Below are 24,008 nucleotides of genomic sequence, written 5' to 3' on the forward strand. Positions count from 1 at the left end.
TGAGAACCACTACTCTAGACCCAATTGTTACTGAAATATTTTACTTGAGAAAAATTGTCATTGGCCCCTTTCCTTTGGAGTTATGAAACCGTGCACATAATGACTCAATTAGGTACGATTAAAACAGTGGTTTTCAGCCTTTCATTCCACCCACATACCACCTTAAGCAATCCCTTACTCATCATGGAGCACCTCTGGCATAGGGAATACTTAAGGTGTTATGTGAGTGGAAAGAGAAGAGTTGAAAATCACTGATCTGGTAATTCTGCCTCGCTCACAGGATAAAGAATCCCAGGGTTGATATTCCCTCAGTTTGAACATGTGTTTTGCTGTTATGATGGTGTTGAAAGCCAAGCTGTTTCCAATGCTTTTAAATTTAAATTTTCAATTATTCTAAATTTCAAATTTAGACACACTGCATGGTAACAGGCCATTTTGTCCCACGAGCCCATGCTGCCCAATTGCCTGATTAACCTACAACCCCGAGTCATTTTGGATGGTGGGAGGAAACCGGAGCCCACAGGGAAAACCCACGCAAACATGGGGAGAACATGGCAACTCCTTACGGACAGCATGAAATTTGAACCCTGGTCCCAATTGCTGGTGCTCTAACAGCATTGCACTAACCACTACACTAACTGTGCCACCCAGGTGATATAACACAGTGCAGGACCAGCAAATGGCATTTTCTATTAACCTATTGTGACAATAGTGAATTGAAATGGGTGCAAGTCATTCTTGAGAGAGGAGCTGATATATACTAATTATTGGTGAAGTATTACTTCCAGGATTAAAATTTAAAAATGATTTCACCATTACTTTCACCAACAGGGAAATCCAATATAATGGATGCTATCAGCTTTGTGATGGGTGAGAGACCTGCTAATCTCCGAGTGAAGCACGTGAAGGACCTGATTCATGGTGCTCATATTGGACAACCTGTGTCATCTACTGCAAGAGTCACCATGCTGTATGAGATAGAAAACGGAGACAAACTAACTTTTACCAGAGCCATTGCTGGTAGTGGAAGAGATTGCTGTTAATGCTAAAAATAATTATCACTTTGCTGTTGTGGTTTAATGACTCTTCAGAACATTTTTTATTTGAGTATTTAATCTTCAACTTGGATTTGATGGGAGCAGTAAATTATTAAATTTTTCAGAGCAATTTCCTTAGAGTTACTACATTTCTCATAGTATTCTTTTATGTGGTGATATGTACTGAAACAAAGAAAATATAAAAATGATAAGTATAGTACAATGCAACCAGTTTGGACTGTGTCAATACAAGATAGTATTAACAGCTTTTATTATCCTCCAATCTAATAATTTATTCATCAAACTATTATGAGCAAGGTATGTGTATGGAAGCTAACTGTTTTCCATTGTTTTTGTCAGGGAATTCTACAGAATTTCAATTCAATGATAGAACTATCAGTCGAACAGAATACTCAAATGAACTTGAAAAAATTGGCATTCTCCCAAAAGGTAGAAACTGTCTGGTGTTTCAGGTATTAAGCAAAAAAGTTATTTAATTTTTATTGTAATGCAAAAACTGTGGTGAGCTGCTTAATCAAATTAGATTATGATTGGTCAGTAAATGAATCCATACAATCATTGTTATCCTATTTCTAAATACTTTTAGTGGTAAAAGATCTGACTGTATAAGGGGTTGGTGCGGCCTCATTTGGAGTTCTGTGTGCAGTTCTGGTCGCCTAATTATAGGAAGGATATAAACAGAGTGGAGAGAGTGCAGAGAAGGTTTACCAGAATGTTACCTGGGTTTAAGCATCTAGAGTCTAGGGAGAGATTGGACAGATTAGGTCTTTTTTCTTTGGAGCGTAGAAGGTTGAGAGGGGATTTGATAGAAGTATTTAAGATTATGAAAGGGATAGACAGAGTGGATGTGGATAGACTATTTCCGTTAAGAGGAGGAAAGATTAAAACAAGAGGACATGAGTTAAGAATTAAGGGGCAGAGGTTTAGAGGTAACATGAGGGGGAACTTCTTTACTCAGCCGTGTGGAATGAGCTTCCGGGAGAAATAGTGGCGGCGGAGTCAATTGTATTATTTAAGAAAAGGTTGGACAGGTCTATGGATGAGAAGAAGATGGAGGGTTATGGGCATTGTGCAGGGAGGTGGGACTAGAGAGGGGTGTTGGGTTCGGTGTGGACTAGAAGGGCCTAATGGCCTGTTTCCGTGCTGTAATTGTTATATGATTATATATGATTAATTATGGATATCCATTTGATATTGGTTGAATCAGCAACAATTGCCATTTGCAGAAAATAACAGAATTTCTCTCATTCTCCACTTGTGGAAGTTCTGGTTTTAGCTTTGATGTACCTACAGGCTTGATTTTAGTTTTCGACATTACTAGCCTTTATTTCATAATTCTGACCTGATACCTTAACCAATGGAATTAAGTTTTTTCTAAGTGTAACTCATCAAATCTCAAAAGGTATTTGATAAGATAGGAATAAAGATAGGAATCCAGGCTGCTACAGGAAAGGAACTAGCGTGGATAAAGGTGGCTGTCTGGCAGAAGGCAAAGTGTGGGAATAAATGTTGGCTGCCCGTGACTCGTGTTCTGCAGGATTTGGTGTTGGGCCTTCTACTTTTCTCATTATATGTTAAGGATTTGGTGTTGGCCTGCTACTTTTCTCATTATATGTTAAGGATTTGGTGTTGGGCCTGCTACTTTTTTCATTATATGTTAAGGATTTGGATGTCAGAATTGATGGCTTTGTGACCAAGTTTATGGTTGATACAAAGATAGGTGGAAGGGCAGGTAGTGTTGATGAAGCAGGGAGTCGACAGGACTTGGATAGGTTGTGAGAATGGGCAAAAAAGTAGTGGATGGAATGCAATCTAGGAAAGTATATGGTCGAACACTGGTGGAAGGAATCAAGAAGTAAACTATTTTCTGAATGAGAGAGAATTCAGAAATGAGATGTCCAAGGGGATTTGGGAGTCGAAGTTTAAAATTTCCCAACTTGCACATTGAATCAATAGAAAGGAAGGCAAATGCAATGTTGGCATTCATTTTGAGAGTGCTGGAATATAAAAGCAAGGATGTAATGCTGTGGCTTTGTAAGATTAGATTTGGAGTATTGTGAGCAGCTTTGAGCTCATATCTAAAGAAGGATGTGCTGGCATTAGAGCAGGTCTAAAGGAGGTTTATGAGATTGATTCCAAGTATGAGAGAGTTAACATATTAGGGGTCTTTGATGCCTCTGTTCAGAAGGATACAGAGGATCTCAATGTAAGCCAATGATTATTCAAATTCCTTTATTGTCATGTAATAGTACAGAAGTTGTAATGCCTATGTTAAAGCAAAGAGCCACCATTAGTTTCACCTGGTGCCTACAGTATGAGAGAGAGAGAGAGAACCAAAACAGAGTCCCTTCAGATTCACTGAGTGTCCATAGATTTGCTGCCAGCACTACTGCAGCCACACAGACTGCTGTTCAATCCATTGGCATCCCAAAGTCCAGATCCAAACCTCCGACATAATCAGGAAGCTTTCAGCATCTGAGGCCCTTCTTGCCCTCAGCACCCTCAAATTGTAGCTCCAAAACCTGGTTTCCATGAGCCAGTCTCTAGCAACCTGTAGCCCATGTGGGTCGCTCAACCAGATTTGTCACCGTGGTCACTATCCTTTAGGGTTATCTCCTCTGCTTCACCTCGTGGCGTGGGGAGAGGGGGGCAGTGTTCTCATTTCAGGTGCCTTGCACCAGTCCGCTGCTTCCTGAAGTCTGCAAACATTTGTGCCTGTTGCCAAGCATAGATTTCACCATCTTGGGCATAGGACTTTAGTTTAAAAGTGCCGTCAGCTCCTCTAACAGGCTCTTTTATACCTGTATGGAGTTGCTGGCATAAGGACCAGGTGACTGAACCCTTGGAGCAGCACAGTCTCTCTGCTCTCCTGAGTCCACACCAGAAGCAACGCTGCTGTTTTTTAAAATTGAAAACTTAAGAGTTTTCAGGAATGAGAGAGTTTAGGACCAAAAATTCTTAGTCAGGCTGTCAAGTCAGGAAATTGGGGCTGAGAAGGAAAAAAAAACTAAATCGTTTATGATTGATTGACAAACAGCTCAATAGGCTGAATTGGTGAACTTTACTCCTATGTCTTACTATGCTTGGTAGTACCACCACAGACTAAGCTGCTGAATCTGGAACCTGAAGTAATTTTTGCACAGTCCTTAGGAAAGACAAGTCCTGCCTTCACATGAAGGATATGGTCCATCATGTTGAGTTCACTGCAAATAAGATAAATGGGATTGTCTCAATATTCTATCTTGTTCCAGTCTACCCTGTCATGCCAAAGGACCAATTCTTATTCATTGAGGGGTGCAGAAGGGCATGCGGGTGCAGCATCAAGCACACCTAAACTTTTTTGTTTCCTGCTGTGTCAAGCTGTAATAGAGAATCTACTAAATATGCAATAGTCAGCAAAGTAATCTCACAATTAATAGGTTGCATCGAGATGTCCTCGAAAAATGAAATTAAAGAGCAAAAACTCCAGTGATTGGAATCTTGTCTTGTACAAAGTAAAATGGTTGTGGTTCTTGAAGGTTGATCCAAAACCTTGCTGTTAAACCTCGTCAGGGTTATGCTTTGGGTCTGATTCTATGTTCAATGATCTGCTAATGCAAGGTCAGAAATGGAGATATTCACAGTTGATTGTATGTAGGTGTCTAATATGTAGCATGAATGGCACAGAGTTACTGAATTATAACCATCTCCAGCTAGAAACTAACCATCTGCCTCAATGACATTAATGTTGCTGAGTCACCTAATATCATTATCCAAGGGGGAGTGGAAACCATTAACCAGAAATTTAACTGAACCATCCACATAAACATTTTGACATGCCAGAGCAAGTTAAAAGCAGGATAACCTGTGCCAAGTGACTCATCTCCTGATATCCCAAAGCCTTTTCACCATCTCGAACCAAAGAACAATATAGTATGGATGAAGGCCCTTTGGCCATTCTAGTCTGTGGTGATCTATTAATTCTGCTTAGTCCCACTGACCTGCACCTAGACCCTATCCCACCATATCCTTCACATCCGTGTATCTGTCCAAATTTTTCTTAAATGTTAAAATTGAGCCCATATTCACTACTCTAGTTGGCAACTCAGTATACACTCCCACTACTCTGTGTGTGAAGTCTTCGAAGATCTAAATAAAGTGCTGACCATTTCCTCGATGAGTGAAGTACCAACATTTATAAAGAAACACTAAGATAAAGCAGCCTACTTGATGGGCACTCCATCAACCACATTCATTCCTTACATTTCTCACAGAGCTGCAATGTGCATCATCGATAAAACCCACTGCACTTACCTACCCAATCTATTCTCAGAGCACTTTCCAAATGCACAAGTTGTAAGTTCAAGATTGATAAGGACATCCGGTTCTATCAAGTCATATACCACACTGATTTAGAAATAAATAACTGGTGCTTCATGCCACTGGGATCTAAAACCTTGAACTCACTCCACAAAAGCACTGGGAATTCTATCCCCAGGAAGGCTGCAACACATCTGAATGAAGGCACACCACTGCCTTCAAAGCAATAATGGGAAATTATGGTCTTGTCAGTGATGTTCAGATCCTGAAAATGAATTTTAAAAATAATAGACTTTTAGACATTGAGAGAATTTGGTGATGCAGGATTAATGTAGGAATATGGTGGTCATGTAAACCATGACTAAGAACTAGCTTTTAGCTATATACAAGTTAAAGGAAGATTTAATACCTAACCTAGACCTTTGAGTACATCTAAAGTCTTGAAACAAAGGTTACAAAAAAGAAAGGAATGATGTAAAATTGGACTAATTAATAAAAATCTATGATAACCAAAGTGTTTTCTAAATTGAATCCAAATACACAAAGTATATCTAACTACCAAATTATCAGTTAATTTGGAGAGTGTAGAAGGCAAATGTGCTCCAAGCATTGAGATAAGAGAATGTCTTTTAATGGATTTAATCTCTTAAATTGATCTATCTTGAGGCACCTGAATATTTATTATGTATCCAAATCATAATATACTGGTATCTAATGTTCGCTGCCCAGTAATAAAAATTAGGTAATGCCAAGCCCCCATTTCTTTTAGTATTTTGAAGGAAGACCAAAATTTTGCTTATTTTGCTCAATTATCTGCCAAATTTAAATAACCTAATTTCTTTCACACTTTATAGATTAGGAGCTACTGAAAATCCTTAATATTGAGGCTTCCCCAAGACTTAGATTTTAATCTTATTTGGGAAGTACATAATTTTAGACCTAATCAAAAATGACTGCTTTCAGCCCTTATGAATAACTTATAAGATTTAGCATTAGTTCTTTATCTAGCATTAAGAATGTTTGAGAACATGACTTTCAACAACTGTTTGCTAAAGATGGATGGGACTCTGAAAAATGTACATTCATCCTCTCTCTGTGCTAGACATTCCTTATTACAATTTAAAGTAGTCCAAAGTTCAATTAGCTAAATTTTACCTCGATATATCCTCTAAATGTAATAAGTGTACAACTCAAGAAGGTTTAGATTATGTCCCTCCCTTTGTAACTACTGGAAAGAAGTATTTAGTACATTATCTTTAATTATTTTTTATAAATCTGTCTCCTAGCCCTTTTATTGGTATTATTGGAATGAGTGGACCAATGGACTTAATTTTGACTCCATCTCAATCCCAATGTAGTTGCCTTTGCTTTCCTGATTGCTAGAAGGCTCATTTTGATGTGGTGGAAAGATGCTGTCCCTCCCACTCATACACCATGGTTATTGAATTTGATGGCATCCCTCTCTCTAGAGAAAATTAGATGCTCAACTACTAAAATAAGCTAATTTCTTTTTATCTGGTTCCTTTTTCAATTATTTTCAAAAATTATAGATTTTTTATATTTAAAATCTTTTTTTTCTATTTCTTGAACAGTTATTGAAATTAATAGTTGACGCCTCACTTTGATAGTAATCGATCATATAATAGGTTGAGGTTAGAAATTAGATTACTTAGCGATTTTTTTTTTTCCTTTTTTTTAATCAATAACATGGATCATATGTATCTTGATTACCATTGTTTCCTATCTAGTTTTAATTTATTTCTATTTGAACTTTATATCCTATGTTTCTGATTTTTTTCTTAAAACCAATAAAAAGAAAGAATTGGCTTTAGGGCTTTTTTTATTCTTGTTTTCATTTCATTGTTCTTAATTCAGGCTAATGAAGTAGTTAAAGTAAACCTTATGCATAAAGTGGAGTATAATTTGGTGTAAACAGCATAGCAAAATATTTAACAACATTGTGGGCGGCATGGTTGCCATAGCGGTTAGTGTAGCACCAGTGATCAGGACCGGGATTTGAATCCCACATTGTCAGTAAGGAGTTTGTACGTTCTCCCTGTGTCAGCGTGGTTTTCCCTGAGAGCTCCCGTTTCCTCCCACTGTTCACGATGTACATGGGGTGTAGGTAAATTGGGCGCCATGGACTCGTGGGCCAAAATGGGTGTTTCTGTGATGTATGTCTAAATTTAAAATTAATTTCACACAATTTCAGTTCTTATTATATTTTTGTATATAATTTACTAATTATTTGTCAGTCAAGTATTTATGTACTAGTTTTTTTATTAAAGGGTGCTGTGGAGAATATTGCGATGAAGAAACCTAAGGAGAGAACACAATTGCTTGAACAAGTCAGTAACTCAGGGGAACTGTCCAAAGAATATGATATAAAGAAGAAAGAAATGATAAATGCAGAAGAAGAAGCTCGATTCAACTACAATAAAAAGAAAAATGCAGCTGTTGAGCGCAAACATGCAAAGCATGAGAAAGAAGAGGTAATTTGAGAGTTATCTTTTTCAAGTTCATTTATTGTCACATGTACTAAGGTACCTTGGGAAAGTTTGTTTTGCTCTCTCCACCTCTGCACTGTTGATGCAGAAAGAAAAGTGAGTATCACCCCTCGTGGAGATCTATCGCCATCTCCTTTGTCGTGCAGACATTGAGGGAAAGGTTGTTTTGGCACCATGTCACCAGGTATCGCTTTTTTGTTCTGACTCATTTAAGATCTGGCCTTTGATCTTTGTCTCATCGGCAAATTCATAGATGAGGTTGGAGTGGTATTTGACCACACGGTCATAGATGTAGTGAGTATGCATCTTTGTGGGGCAACAGTGTCAGGGCTGTGTGAAGGAGGTGCTGTCACCAATCCTCACTGATTGCAGTCTGCAGAACCAGAAGCCACAAATCCAGTTGTAGAGGGGAGTGCTCAGGCCAAAGTCTTACTGTTTTGGAATATATTGATTATTGTCTATGGTGGTGAAGACAAAGCTGAATAGTGTCTGATAGAGGTGGCCTTGTTATCCATATGTTCCAGGGTTCAGTGTTTGGCTGGGGAGATGGAACCTGCCATTAACTTTGTGTACAGGATAGGCAAATGGAATTTGGTTGAAGCCATTTGGGAGGCTGGAATTAATGTGACCAGTTTCTGAAAGCTCTTCATGGTGATGTCAGAGTTGCTGGACAGCAGTCATTTAGGCCTGTTATTTTTTTCTTTGTACCAATACCAGATGATAGTGCCATTTGTAAAGCAGGTAGGTGCTTCTTCCAAAAGCAGGGAGAGATAAAAAATGATGGTGAGCACTCCAGCCAGTTAGACTGTGCAGGCTTGTAGGATCCATCCTGTGACTCCTCCAGGATAGTCATTTTTCATGGGTTTGGACTTTGGATAGCTGTTCTGAAATGTTTGGCATTGACCAAGGGTGCAGTTATGCTTGAAGTTGATGTAATGTGTGTTGCTGGTTCAACTGGCCGACTGTTTCAAGTGGGCAGGGAGATTGTCTGGAGAGACGCACTATTGCTTACTGTTCTGCCCAGTTTCATTTTATGATCCCTGTTGCATGCTCTGCTGCAGTCACTGGGTATCTGTCAGGTTCATCTGGGATTTGAGTTTAGTTAGTGTTTTGGCGACTTTGATGGTCTTGCGGAAGCCATGCCTAGATTTCTTGCACTGGACTGGGTTACCTGACTTTACACCTCTGAGCTGGCCATAGTGAACCTTTCAATTCAACCAATTAGAGAATGCTTGGATTTTTCTCTTTGGCAAACAGTCTTCCCGACGCTTGCTGATGAAGTTATTGATGGCAGTAGTATCTTTATTCCTCTATCAAAAGATAGTGGACATGGCCCAGTACATCACAGGCAAAACCTTCCTCACTATCAAGAACATCTACAGGGAACACTGCCATTGGAGGTGGAGAGCAACAGCAATCATCACCAAACATACACTGTTTTCGCTGCTGCCATCAGAAAAGAGGGAGAGGTGCCACAAGACTCACTACCATGTTCAGAAACAGCTACTACCCCTCCATCATCAGGCTCTTCAATAACAAACTCAATCAGGGACTCATTTAAGAACTTACTTGTGCACTTTATTGATTAGTTTTTTTTTATTCTCTCTGTATTGCAGTCAGTTTGTTTACATTTCATTATGTTTAAAGTTCTTTATTTACATGTTTACATTGTGTACAGTTTTTTGCACTACCAATAAGTGGTAATTTTGCATTGCCCGCAGGAAAATAATCTCAGGATTGTATGTGATGTCATGTATGTACTCTGACAATAAATCTGAAATCTAATCTGAATTTATATTCGTTGAGTCCTTGAATATAGATTAGTCTGCTGACTCAAAGCAGTCATGTTGGATGTCCTCTGCTTTCTCAGACCAGTTATGCGTGAATTTTACCACTGAATCCTTGTGCCACAGCTTCTGCTTGCAAGCAGGTAGGAGAAGTGCTGCTTGGTGATCTGATTAGCCAAAGACTGAGTGTGGACAGAATAATGGGTGATTTTTTAAATTTATTTTGTAGCAGTCCTCTGGGGTGTTGGGGCCACTACAGGATGGGAGAAATACTGATGGAACTTTGGTTGAAAATTCTTGAAATTAGCTTGGTTAAAATTCATGGCTATGATGAGCACAGCTTTTGGATGCTTTGATTTAAAATTGTTGATGGAAGTGAATAATGAATCTAGCACATCCTTCATGTTTGCCGGGTGTTGGATGTACCTTTGGGAGGAATGGTCACATGTGGAGATGGTAACGTTTTTCAGTTGTGATTATTTTGAATGCGAATCAGATTGATCCAAGTTCAATTGCTTAAATGTCGAGAAGAGGTGGAAAATCTCGTTATGTGGTGTGAGAATAACAACCTGAGTCTCATCATGAACAAGACAAAGGAGATTGTTGGCTTCATGAGGGCCAGGGACAACCACCTTCCACTACACATTAATAGCTTGGTAGTGGTGAGAGTAGAGAACACCAAGTTCCTCAGAATTCATTAAGAAGTGACCTATCCTGGACACATAGCATCTGGCTCAGTTGTCAGGAAGGCGCAATAGTGACTGGATTTTCTTAGACGACTGAGGTGGGCAAGGTTACTGGCCATCATTCGTTCAATTTTCTACAGAAGCTCTATCGAGAGCATCACAGTGTGGTAAGGTAGCTGTAGAGCATTGGATCGAAGGTTAATCTTCAGGACCATAAAAGTGGCAAGGAATATCAATGAGGTCTCACAACCACCCATCGATGTGATTTATCGGGATTATTGTTTAAAGAGGGCTCACAAAATCTGTGAGGACCCATGCCATGCCAAACACATCATCTTTCAGCTACTCACTGTGGAAAAGAGATACAGGAGTATCAGAGCCAGAAACACCAGGCTAAGAAACAGCTACTTTCCATGGGCAGTGAGACTGTTGAACTGCCCATACCAACCTTCTGAGACTACTATTTATTAAGCAATATTTATGTGTTGTTCATCTGTATGTGTGTTATGTCTGGATGTGTGTTTGCATGATTTTGCACTGAGGACCAGAGAATGCTGTTTTGTCAGTTTGTGTTTATATAATCAGATGATAAACTTGAAATAGAAAATGTTTAATAGTCATAATGGAGATTTAAGTTTAATTTAGAACATGACAGCACTGATAATCTGGCATACTTGCAATTTTGAAGCTGGATTGGCAGATTTTTCTGACCTATTGGACAACAATACCTCAGCACTTCTTTAATTCACTTTTTATTTACATTTTACACAGTTTGATAATTTTGAATTGGATGTGTGGAAATGGTGTTTAGGTACTGAGGCTCAGTTGAGTGCTTGAGAGAGCTCGGTACCTGGAGCTTTAGTAAGTGGGAAGATTGTGTCACAAAATTACTTCGTGAACCAGATGTTGAACTGTTGAGATGTGGATTACTGTACAGTATATGACATATTTCCATTCACAAGATTCTGCAAAATTACTCACAGCCAAGTCACTTGTAACCAAACATGGCATCAGCAGGATCCCATCAATAGATTGATAACAGTAATTTCTATTTTAAAATGCTTTTGGTTAAGATAAATGTTGACCACTACACCAAGAAATTTCCCTGCTATTTTTCAGTGACATCACCATAAAATATTTCCTTTTTGCCTTGGTAAATATGCAGTTTAATATGATATATTAGATGTTCATTTCCCTGTTTGTGCTGAAATAATGATTTATGGCAAATACTGGATTGGTATTGTGACAAAGTATATGTGTTTGGGAGATAAATTGGGAAAGATTTATTAGAGTAGGTTACATACAAACACTTTAAAACAGATCTTATTTGAAATACTGGAGCTCTGCCCATGCTAGACATACAAGCTCCACAGCTTTCACAAGAGCTTTGGAGAGTGCCCAATAGACTTCACTAATGGTTGTTATTTACAAAAGGCAACAGATGAAAGATCTTGGAGTCACCTTCTGTCAGGAGTAGAGCTTGCTGTTCTATGATGGTCATGTGGTTTTGCAAGCAGAGAGAATCAAACAATCATTCTCATTAAGAGAGAGAGAGAGACAGAGATCATTCTACAGTGTTGCAGCCAGCAGAGGCAGCTGGGACTGGAACAGGACAAGCTTGTGGAAAGCCCCATTTGGAAGACAGCCTGGTCAAAGCCCTTGTGGTTCATGCAAGAGGAGTGGACTTGGAATAAGAGAAACAAAAATGAATTCGATGGTGACCTGAAAGAAAGAGGTTATCATCTGGAGAACCCTGAAGGGGCAAGTTTTGTCAGCAAGACACTGGAGTAGCTGATTAAAAAGGAATCGGTTGTGGATGTCCTGGAAAGCCGACAAGAACCTTACTGAGCAATAACCATTTACCTTTTAGCACCAAAGCCTGGTGAACTGGATAAATGTTAAATTCTGTGCACAGTATAAGAATTGCCTGCAATCAGTGAACTTGGAGGAGAGAGATTGGACTGTGAACCAAAGAACTGTTCTGAACTTACACATATTACATACATGTGCGCTTAGAATTAAAATGGGGTTAAGTTATGTTAGTTAAGTTAAATTAAAGTATGATTCTGTTTTCATGTTTAAAGATAATCAAAAGCAACTCTTGTTTAAGTAGCTACTTATCGTGGATGAATATCTATTGCTGCTGGGTTTTGGGATCTTCTGAGCTCGTAACACTATTCTCATTAGAACTATTGATTTTTTTTTTACATACAAATTAAACTTCAAATCAGAATTGCAATGTTAAAGCTTGCATGTGCACATCGTTTCCAGGTTGGAGATTAGTTCATTCTGAGGAAGCCTATGATAAGGTGATGCTATTAGAGAAGAGCATGCTACTTGCATATAATTTTCAACATGGATAATGTGAGGGATTCCATTTTGGTTGGAGCAATAAAGAAGCCTTTTATTACTAACCACACAAAGGCTACATCCATTTCATAAATGGCAAGGGTAAAAAGACACTGTTGGCAGTTATATACAGACCTCCAAACAGCAACCAGGATGTGGACACAAATTGCAGCAGCAAATGGAAAAAGCGTGTCAGAAGGGCAATGTTATGGTAGTGTGACAGAATAGAGATATGTTTTTGGGAGATAAATTGGGGCAGGGTTTTTAGTATAGGTCACATACAAACACTTTAAAACAGATCTTATTTAAAATACTGTAACTCTGCTAATGCTAGACATATCTGCTCCAGAACCTTTGCAGAAGCTTTGGAGAGTGCCCAAGAGACTTCACTAATGGATTGTTGTTTACAAAAAGGCAACAGATGAAAGAACCTGTCTGGAGTGGAACTTGCTGTTCTAGGAGGGTCATGTGGTTTTGCAAGCAGAGAGAGTAAAACAGCCTTTTTCTGTGTGTGTGTGTGTGTCCTATAAAACTAGTTCTATAGTTTTACAGTCAGCAGCAGCAACTGGGACTGGAACAGGACAAGCTGGCAAGCTTGTGGAAAACTCAATTTGGAAGACAGGTTGTGAGTGCTTAGTTCAGCCTGGTCAAAGCCCTTGTGGTTCATGCAAGAGGAGAGGACTGGCTGGCTAATGTTTCACTAGAAATAAGAAAAACAGAAAAGACATTCTTTGGTGACCTGAAAGAAAGATGTTATCATCTGGAGAACCCTGAGGAGGCAAGTTTCATCAGCAAGACACTGAAGGAATCAGTTGTTGGTGTCCAGCGAACAACAGATCTCTCTCTGAAAACCGACAAGAACCTTCCTGAGTGGTAACCATTTACCTTTCAAGAACCAAAGCCTGGTGAACTTTATAAATGTTAAATTCTGTGCACTTTATAAAAATTGCCTGCAACAAGTGAACTTGGAGGAATGAGAAGTGAGATTGGACTGTGAACCAATGAACTTTTCTGAACTTACACACACACATTACATACACGTGTGTTTAGAATTAGAAGGGGGTTAAGTTGTTAGTTGAGTCAATAGTGATAAGTTAAAGTGTAATTCTGTATTCATGATTAAAGATAATTAAAAGCAACCATTGTTTAAGTAACCATTTGTCTTGGTGGATATCTATTGCTGCTGTGTTTTGGGGTCCTCTGGGCTCGTAACAATAGTTAAAGGGGGGGGCTTTAACATGAGTAGATTGGGAATACTAGATTGGGACTGAATCTCAAGAGAAAGAATTTGTAGAATGCCTTTGAGCATCCTCCAAATTTTAGAACATCTTGTTGATGAGCCCATGAGGGGATTGGGTGTTGTGCAATGCACCAGAGGTGAATGGAGAGCTTAAAATAAATAAACATTAGGGGGCAGTGATCACAATATGATTGAGTTCAATTTGAGATTTAAGATAGAGAAACTAAAGTCAGATGTGCTGGTACTTCAGTGGAGAAAAGGGAATTAGAATGGTATGAGAGAGATACTGGCCAAAGTAGATTGGAAGGGGGTACTAGTAGGAAAGATGGCAAAGTAGCAATAGATGGAGTTTCTGCAAGAAACGAGGAAAGTGCAAGATAAATACATATGAATAAAGAGGAAGCAGTTGAATGGAAAAAATATCACAACTGTGGTTGACGAGCGAAGGCATAGCCAGGTTGAAGCAAAAGAGAGGGCATGTAAGGAAACAAAAATTAGTAGGAAGATGGAGGATTGGGAAGTTTTTTTAAAAATTGCAAAAGGCAATAAAGAACTCATTAGGAGGGGAAAAAAACTGAAGTCTGAAAGTAGGCAACCAAATAATATCAAAGAGAATACAAAAAGATTCAAGTGTATAAAGAGTAAAAGAGGCAAAAGTAAATAAAGGACCACTAGAAAATAAAGATGAAGAAATAATAAGGAGAGATTAGGAGATAGCAGAGGAACTAGATGAGAATTTTGGATCAGTCTTCACTGTGGAAAACATAAGTGGTATCAGGGAAGGAAAGTGAGTGCAGTTCCTACTTTAACGGAAAAGGTGCTGAGATAGCTAATGGTCTTGGAGGGATAAGTCTCCTGGACCTGATGGATTGCACCTTTGGGTTCTGAAAGAAGTAGCAGTAGAGATTGTGGAGGCATTGGTAATAATCTTTCAAGAATCAGTAGATTATGGTATGGTTCCAGAGGACTGTAACATCGCAGATGACATCCCACTATTCAAGGAAGGAAGGAGGGAGGCAGCAGAATGGAAATTATAGCCTGACGTCAGTGGTTGGGAAGATGATTGAGTCAATTGTCAAGGGTGAGGACATGGAGTACTTGGATGCACATAACAAGCTAGACCAAAGCCAGCACAGTTTCCTTAAAGGAAAATCTTGCTTGACAACCCGATTTGAATTCTTTGAGGAAATGACAAGCAGGCTAGATAAGGGAGATGTGTATTTGGATTTTCAGAAGGTCTTTGACAAGGAGCTGCATATGAGGCTACTTAACAAGAGCCTATGGTATAACAAGCAACATACAAGCATGAGTTGAGCATTGGCTGATTGGAAGGAAGCAGAGAGTCAGAATACAGGGCTTATATTCTGATTGGCTGTCAGCTGCTAGTGGTGTTGTACAGGGGTTGGTATTGATTCTGCTTTTTATGTTGCATATTAATAATTTAGATTATGGAATGAATGGCTTTGTGGCCCTTTGCAGATGATAAGAAGGTAGGTGAAGGAGCAGGTAGTGTTGAGGAAACAGGGAAGCTGGATAAGCTCTTATATTGGGATAATTGTCAGAAAAATGATAAATTAAATGCAATGTTGGTAAGTGTCTAGCTGGCACATTTTGGTCAGTCAGTCTGTTCTTTGCTACGGTTGTTTTTTCTCCAGGTAAATAAAAAGCCTATAGCATAAAATATTTTGGTTTAAGTATATTTGACATTCTAATAATTAATAATTACACATTTTTCTTGTGATTAAATGCTTAGGCAGATCGTTACCAAGGGTTGATTGAAGAACTGAAGGAGTGCAGGATTCAGTTGCAACTCTTCCTTTTGTATTATAATGAGATGTTTATAGAAAATTTATCGAATGATTTGAAAGCAAAAAATGAAGTTATAAATAGTCAGAAAATACGGCAGACCACAGCAGAGGAAGAAGCAAGAAATGTGAAGAAAGAGTTGGGTAAATTGAACCGGGAGCTCCAGCAAATTGAGAAGGAGTTAAAGTGAGTTAATGCAGTTACAATATACTTTTGGACTTTGATCTGTCAATCATACCATTTTAGATATTACAATAGAAGATGAAGAAATAGGAATAGCATGTATTTAAAATCCAGATTAAGAAAAGTTGCCTCACTTTTAGAAATTCACAAACTGTCCATCTCTTAATAATGCCAATAAAGAAAAAAATGCATTTAACCAGTTGAAAGATTTTCAGATTTATTATCATATTATCCCTGGAACAGTGAGAAGGATTTGTTTCACAATCACTCCAACATGCATATAGTAAAACAAAGTAGAAGAGCAATGGCACATTACATCGTATAGCATTACAGTAAAAGTTAATAAGGACAGCACGGAGCACTTTAGTGAGATTCAGGAGCCTGACGACTGTGGAGAAAATATTGTCTTTGAATCTAATTGCATGTAATTTTGCACTCTTGAAGATTCTCTCCAATAGGAGAAGAGAGTATGGCCTGCATGGGATGGGTCCTTCAGCATGTTGCCTACCATTTCAGGGCAGCAGAAAACATTGATGGAGCGAGGGAGGTTTGTGTGATGTTCGAAGCTGCATTCACCATTTTTTTTGTGCAGCTTCTTCCAATTTTCATCTGAGCAACTCCTATAGAGTGCTGTGATGCATCCAGCTAGAATACAGTCAGTGCTGTGCCTATGGACTTTAAGGGACCTGCTAAAGTTACAATTTTATCGGACTATCAACATTGCCAAAAAAAAACCTGAAGTTGCCTCACATGAAATGTAGCAAACAAAAAAGATCAAGGTTCCTTTATTGTCAAGCATTAACACATAAATATGTAATATACATGATATGCTTCAACTTTAGTGTGCTATCAGACAAACAAAGAATTGTCATGACCATTGCCCCACGCCCCTAACAATAGGAGAAAGAGTAGCAAAAGACAGGCCCTTCAGTGGATTCACCTCCAGCATTTCCGCAGTCTCTGCATCATCATAGACTCCTATTCAAACCATTGGCAACCCGAGCTCCAGATCCAAATTCTCATGTGATCAGGAAGCCTTCAATGCCCAAGACCTTTTGGGAGCCCTGCTTTCCCTCAGCACTCTCGAATCCTAGTTCTGATATCTGATTCCCATGAACCATTCTCCAGCAGCCTGCAGCCTTGTTTGAGACATTCGACTGCAAGTTCCCAACAGCCCACAGTCTGCGGTTCCTGCAGCCACTGAGGCCCCCACTGATCCACTGCCATGTTAACTTTCCCTGTAGGGTTGTGTCTCATGCTTTTCCTCTTTGTGGGATGTGGGGGGGGGGGGGGCACGAAGAGAGGGTTCTCCCCATTTCTAGTACTCTGCCGGTTTCCTGCTTCCCTGGAATCTGCAACCCCTTGTAGTATACTGCCCAGCATTGACACTGCCGCTTTCAGCACAGACCTCCGTGCTTGCAGGATTTAAAAACACTATTGAACCCTTCAACAGGCCATTTAAATCCTGTATGAAATAATCATCTTAGAGAGGCATGCTCTGTCTCTGCTCCCTGCTCTCCTGGGTTCATACCAACAGCAGGGCTGGTGTTGCAGCGGCTATGTCAGTGCTGCCATTTTTAAAAAAATGAATCAGTATCAAAATTTAAGCAAAACTGAAAGATTAAGGGAGGAAATTCTAAAGTATGGATTAATTATACCTATTGCAAGGCACAAATCAGAGATGAAATACTTCCTTGCCTGGGTGAAGGCAGAACAAACAATTCTCAAATAGCTTAACATCATTGAAGACAAAGTAATGCCCTATCAATCACTTTAAACATAGTCATTCCTTCTGCCTCTGGCAATTGTTGACTTGTGTACCATCCACAAAATGCTCTGAAGTTGCTTGTCTGAACCACTCCCAACAGTAACTCCCAGACCTTTACTACCAAGATAGACAAGTTCAGCAGGTCAATGAGAAATATATCACCTGAGGTCCAAATCATGGAACTCTATGCCCAAAAGCAATATCTTCACGAGAATGAATAAAGCGATTCAAGAAAATCGCTCACTATCAACTCAAAGGCAGTTTTGGGATGGGCAGTGAATGCTGGTCTTTCTGATCAGTCCCGAATCCTGAAAATTAATGGAAAAATCACTACTTTCATATTTAATTCCTTAAAAATAACAATACTTTTCTGTGGCGTTCCCAATTACTCGCTGTACTTGCATACTAATATTTTGAGAATGAATAATTCACACATATGCCTAGCTCTCTCTTGCACCTCAGCGCTAGCTTTCTACTCTATTATTGTTTAGATGTCTTTTGTCAAAATTGCCAATGTTATATTTTCTACATGTATTCTGTTTTCCAGATCTTTGGCCATTCATTTGGCCTCTATCCCATTTTATTTTCCTTGTAACTTCTTTTCCCATTGCTGACTCAGAATATTGTATTTTATGGACTTCATCACAATCCCCATGGCATACTAGTAGGACATATCTTCCAGAGACTGCAGCACAGAATAGTCAAGAGAAAATGGCCCTGGATGTACCAAACATTTCCTCTAGAACCCATAATGGACATGATTGGCAAGCAAGTGTGATGATTAACACATCTTGTCATCCTTCAGGTGGTAAATTGAACATCACTTGGAAGAAGACCTAAGAGTTAAAAGGGTACAAGATATGCATTGGTAGGGAGTCTTAAGTGTCCATCATCAAGAGTGGATAAGTAGCGCCACCGTGAACCAAGATGGCAGATGTAGCTGCCATACTGGATGTGTAGGACATGGTAAAAGAATAGGTGCATGTCATCAACCTATTTTACATAGTCCTCTCTAAATTTCCATTTGACAGTATTGCTAGGATTGGTCGCTTTTGTATGAATCTTGTGGAGAAAAGGTCCTTTCTTCCCTCGAAGGCCACACACCATCATATTTTTTTTGTATTATGTGTGAGTACAGTGGTCTGGAGAAACACTTTCATTTGGTTGTATATATACAATACCTAAAACTTCAATAAAACTTGTTAGCATTCATCAGACTCAGTAAGAGTAATACGCAAGACAGTCCAAAAGGAGTGGGGATTGTCATATTTTGTTTTACACTGTGGAAGTTATCCAATAAAAAATAGCAATTGTGGGGATTTTTTTTGTGTGTGTGGTTAAAGTTTAAATTGCAGAGTTCCTTGGCATAAGATCAGGCTAGGATTACTGTACTTCCAAACCTTTCCATTGCTTAGTGATTATGACATGATCTCACCAAATAAAATTCTGGTTGTTTTTCCCATAAAGTAACTAAATAAATAAATTTCATTATTCCATCGCCAGAGTTAACGAATCCAATCTGAATGAAAAGCGACCAAGCTACATAAAAGCCAAGGAGAACACAAGGCATCATATGAAGAAGGTTGAGATGGCTAAAAAATCCATGAAAAACTGTGAAAAACAACACAACGTCCATCAGCAGGAGGTGAAGGAATTGGAATCAGAACTTGAAGACATGAACAAACTATGGACAGAGTATGAGAGAAAGGCACAAGCAGAACTCAGCACCAAAGGTCACAGCATGGAACTGGAAGAGAGCCAAGTAAATAAATGTTGTTTGATCCCATCTACATTTTATGTTCTCCACCACTGACTCCTTAATTTTTTCATCCTGTTATGTACCAGACAGCAGCAATAGAAATGAGCCCAGACAGTGTTATATTTAAGATAATATTTTAAATTATTAATTAATAATTATATAACACTTTATCTAACTTATTTATACTTATCTAAACTTATCTGTGATAAACAGTAGCTTAGGACAACTCTGCATAAGGTTTTGTATTTGGTCTTTCAGGTGCTAACACATTTCATCAGTTTAAATGTCTTACTTCCCATTTTGGCTCAGAAACAGTGCCTATTTTTTGCTCAAAACCGGTGTGTCAATAATATGGGAAAGACAGTGTTGATCAAATTTTTCAACATAGTGCTCAAATTTTTCAAAATGTACCTCTGCCATTTTGAGTCTTTTCTTTGTCCTCTATGTGCATGAGCCTGAGATTCACAATGGTTTTTGTTCACTGTATTTCACTTTAAAATCTTCTCTCCAATGCTTAGAAGTTCGTTACAATCCTTGTCGTCAATCTTACATATTCTCGTCTTAGAAATACATTCACACACAAATGTGGTGTCTCATTCATTCTTTATTACTAATCTAAAATGGTTCCTGCAGTACAATACATATATATCTTCACAAGAGGAAGCCAATTGCAATGTTAACAATCATTTCTGGATCCATGTAAGATTTATTGTTAGTAATAAAACAAAAATGTAATATTTCATAATGTTACCTTAGGAAGACAAAGATTCACCATTAGCATTGCTTGACACCTCTTACATTTAGAGGAATAGAAGCAAAAGAGAGTCACTGAGTGTCCATGGATTTGCCTCGAGTGCTCTCACAGCCTCTGCTGTCACACAAGACCCCAGTTCAATTCACACCATCAGCAACTCAAGCACAGATCCAAGCCTTCAAGACACTGAGGAAGCCTTCAGGGCCCAGGCCCTTCGGGAGCCCTTCTTGCCCTCAGCACCATCTTAAATCCTGGTTCACCAGCAGCCCACAGTCTGGTTGGAGTCCTTTGACCTCAAATCACCTGCAGCCTGTGTGGGTGCCTTACTTGCAAGTCGCTAAAAGCTCGCCACCTGTGTGTATCCTTCAGCCGTAGAGCCCCTCACTGTTCTGGCACCGTGGTTACCAAAATTAGGGTTGTCTCCTCTGCTTCTCAATGGCGGTTGTGGGGGGTGGGGTAGTGTTCTCCCATTACTGGTCTATTATTTGGTGCCCTGCAGCAATCTGCTGCTCCCTTGGAGTCTGGAACCCCTCACAGCCACTGCCGAAAAAAAGGCGCCGCCATTTTGGTCCCAGAGACTGTGGTTACAGGATTTTAAATAAAGCACCATCAGCTCCTTCAACAGTCCATTTAAATCTTGTACAGAGCTGTTGCTAGCACAACTGGGCCATTGGATCCTTTGGGGAGAGTGCAGTGTCTCCACTCCCCGCTCTCTCCGGGTCTGTACCAGCCATTACAGCAAATCTGGCAGCATCACCGCTCACGTAATACTGAGGCTTTGCAAACCATTGGTCAGATCATATTTGGAGTATTGTGACACTACCCCCACCCCCACCCCAAACACCCATACATAACAAAGGATGTTCTGGCATTGGAGAAGGTCCAGAGGAGGTTTACGAGAATGAACCCAGGGATGAGAGGATTAATGTATGAGGAATGTTTGATGGCTCTGAGAGGGGAATCTCATTTGAAACATTCCAAATATTGGAAGAGTTAAATGGAGTGCACAAAAAGATGTTTTCAGGACTCAGAAAGTCTAGGACCAGAGGACATAACCTCAAAATAAAAGGATGTCCCTTTAGAAGAGATGAAGTTTCCTCAGTTAGAGAGTTATGAATCTGGAGAATTCGTTGCCATAGGTCGCTCTGAAGGCCAAGTCATTTGGTATATTTAAAGCAGAGTTTGATAGGTTCTTGATTGGAAAGGGTGTCAAACATGGGGAGAAGGCAGGAGAATGGGGTTGAAAAAAGGAACCGATTTGATGGGCTGAATATTCAAATTCTGCTCTTAAATGTTATGTTCATTAGTTTTGGGGAAATCTAGAGTATTTAGAATTATTTTTAGAATGTGGTGTAGGAATCTTGTAAACATTGTGGCTTATTCCTTCTGATAGCCTTGAACTTTGAGTATTTAAAAACAAATCTGTATATTGCAGTAATTATACTGTTGCAGATTAAATTTGATTTTATTTGGTATTGCAGATGGAAGCATATAAAGAACTAAAGGAACTGGTGAGAAAAAAAGTATTTGCTATGGCCCAGGTGCTGGAGAAGATGCGATGGGAACAGAAGGCTGATCGAGAGAAGTTGGAGCTGGAACAAAGGAACTATAAATATTTGGAAGTAATTAGATGAAATATTCATATAAGATATATATCTGGTTTTGTTACTTCAGTACTGAGATGCAGACAATTATCAATGCAGACTAATTACAAAGAAAGGATAGTTGTAACAATTCTTTGGGATGAGTACACATTAAATGACTGCATCTATAAATCTGTTTTGCTTAATTCTAAATTGTATTTCACTCCTATAATTTCCTTAATTCTTTTAAAAAACATCTGGATAGACTAACTAGTGCATTAATCCTTTGTTACATAGTGTTCCAAAGACTATTTCATTGATGAGCCTGTTGCTTAAACATTTAACAATCTAAACCACTGAAGTCTTTTTCCACTTTTGGCAATGGTGCTCGGCGCCATTGTGGAGCTTACAGCAGAAAATTTGAGACAAATCTAAGAGTGGAACAATGTTTAAATCACATGTAAGTGATACTGAGTGGGTGGTTGTCAGGTCATTGGATTGGGCCTGATTGAATCCATCAACTTCATGGATTGGGGCAAGGTCATTGATCGGGGTTTGGAGTGCATGTCATTGAGACCTATAGTTATAAATTGGGGCTTGGAGACAGGGAATTAGATGGGGTGAGTTTTTTGGCTAAGGGTCATTAAATGATATAGGATGAGATTTCAAACAGTTAAGTGGTTTAGAGCAAGAAACCCAAAGGAATGTAATTAAAAAGGTAAGTTAAATGGAATCCATTTTCCTCAAGTGGATTTTCTTTATCTTGTATTGCTGCAGAAATTGCAGTAATGTAGAACCTTGTGATTCAATGACAAGTTATAAAGGAGTATTAGATGACAATATGTGGCGGCTAAGAAAAAAGGTTCCAATGTATCTGAAATGTCTTTAAAGCAAACACTTTTATTTTACACCTGAGGAAGCTTACCCAACCGTAAATTTCTGAAGGCACTTTAATAAAGGAAAAACTCTACCTCTGACTCAAAACTTTTGAGCCAGTGGATGTTTCATGGGGACCAAAGATTTTCCCTCCCTTGGATTCTCTCTATCCACATTGGCCAAGATATCAACTACTCTTTACTACCCCAAAACCAGTGCAACTTGCTGTTAAATTCCTTTGTTTGTTTGGTCATTTTTACAAAATATTCTTGCTAATAATAGGTTTGGAAAAACAGGAACAGCTCTCAAAGTAAGAATATTTATAATTGGTAAATAATATAATGTTATCTGGTGAGAGTATCATCATGCAAGGAAATCCTTCAGATGTTTGAGGACCTTAAAAGAGAATCGGGTGAAATATTGTATTCATTTCTTTATGGTAATTATTTGAACGTGGAGCACTTTGCTTTTGAGTAAGGTTGAAATAACTATTGCCTATTTTAAGGGAAAAATAGAGAAATAGTTTTTTAAAAAAAGAAGAGATGAGAGCGAGGTATTTAAATAGCTGATATGGGCATGATAGGTAAATATGGTCTGCCATACAAAACTACATGATTCTATATTAATTCGCCAGCCCTGACTTGGGGGAATGTCTCTATGCAGGTTCAACTTTACTCCATAAATTTGAGCAAATAATCCAGGCAAGACTCTCAGTATTTTAAAATGTTTGGGCTATCAACACCTAAAATATGGTAGTCTCCTTGTATCTGTGAGGGAGTTGTTCCAAGACCCCAAGGGGATGCCTGAAACCGCGGAGAGTACCAAACCTTACACAGGTTGAGTACCCCTTGTCTGAATCTTTTTGAGTGCCAACATGATGCCACAAGTGGGAAATTGTGCACCTGACCTCATTTGTCTATGTGGGGCTCTGATGCACTGTTGGCACCACTTTGTTACCAACCATCTTCACGACCAGACCTACGTGCATTACTCAATGTTTTTTTTTATTATCTCTGCTTTGTGATACAAACATATTGTTGAAAATGACTGATGGTGAAATAGCCAAAATGGTTGAGTCAAGTACAAAATATTATTTTCATGTGAAATCTGAAATTCATCTCCACCTAAAATGCCAGCAACATTATTGCATTGAAAAAAATAATAGTGTACCTTTTGATGAAAAAACAGCATTGTAGGTTGAGACTGAAAATCTGCCGTTATTTGGTGGTGGTGTTTAACAGTTGATACAGGAATTCTACTGATGTTACTTAGTTACCCCAAATCCAAACAAATCCAAAATATGAAACACTTCTGGTTCCATGTATTTCAGATAAGGGGTAGACAACCTGTTTT

The 24,008-nt window shown here is 38.9% G+C and overlaps 1 protein-coding gene across 5 annotated transcripts in view; it reads left to right on the plus strand.

Annotated features, from left to right (window-relative positions):
- LOC138745947 (structural maintenance of chromosomes protein 1B-like) overlaps positions 1–24,008 on the plus strand; it is a 299,213-nt gene that overhangs the window by 206,521 nt on the left and 68,684 nt on the right. For 3 of the 5 annotated variants that reach the window (XM_069903513.1, XM_069903511.1, XM_069903512.1), the window contains 6 exons: positions 832–1,020; positions 1,398–1,510; positions 7,646–7,849; positions 15,680–15,918; positions 19,187–19,445; positions 21,678–21,818. In XM_069903513.1, the coding sequence (XP_069759614.1) occupies positions 846–1,020; positions 1,398–1,510; positions 7,646–7,849; positions 15,680–15,918; positions 19,187–19,445; positions 21,678–21,818 (1,131 nt within the window). In that variant the 5' untranslated portion in view covers positions 832–845. The remainder of the gene's footprint in view (positions 1–831; positions 1,021–1,397; positions 1,511–7,645; positions 7,850–15,679; positions 15,919–19,186; positions 19,446–21,677; positions 21,819–24,008) is intronic. The other 2 variants (XM_069903514.1, XM_069903515.1) reach the window with 2 other exon arrangements.

Source organism: Narcine bancroftii, chromosome 11 (genome assembly GCF_036971445.1).
Source record: "Narcine bancroftii isolate sNarBan1 chromosome 11, sNarBan1.hap1, whole genome shotgun sequence".
Lineage (NCBI taxonomy): Eukaryota > Metazoa > Chordata > Chondrichthyes > Torpediniformes > Narcinidae > Narcine > Narcine bancroftii.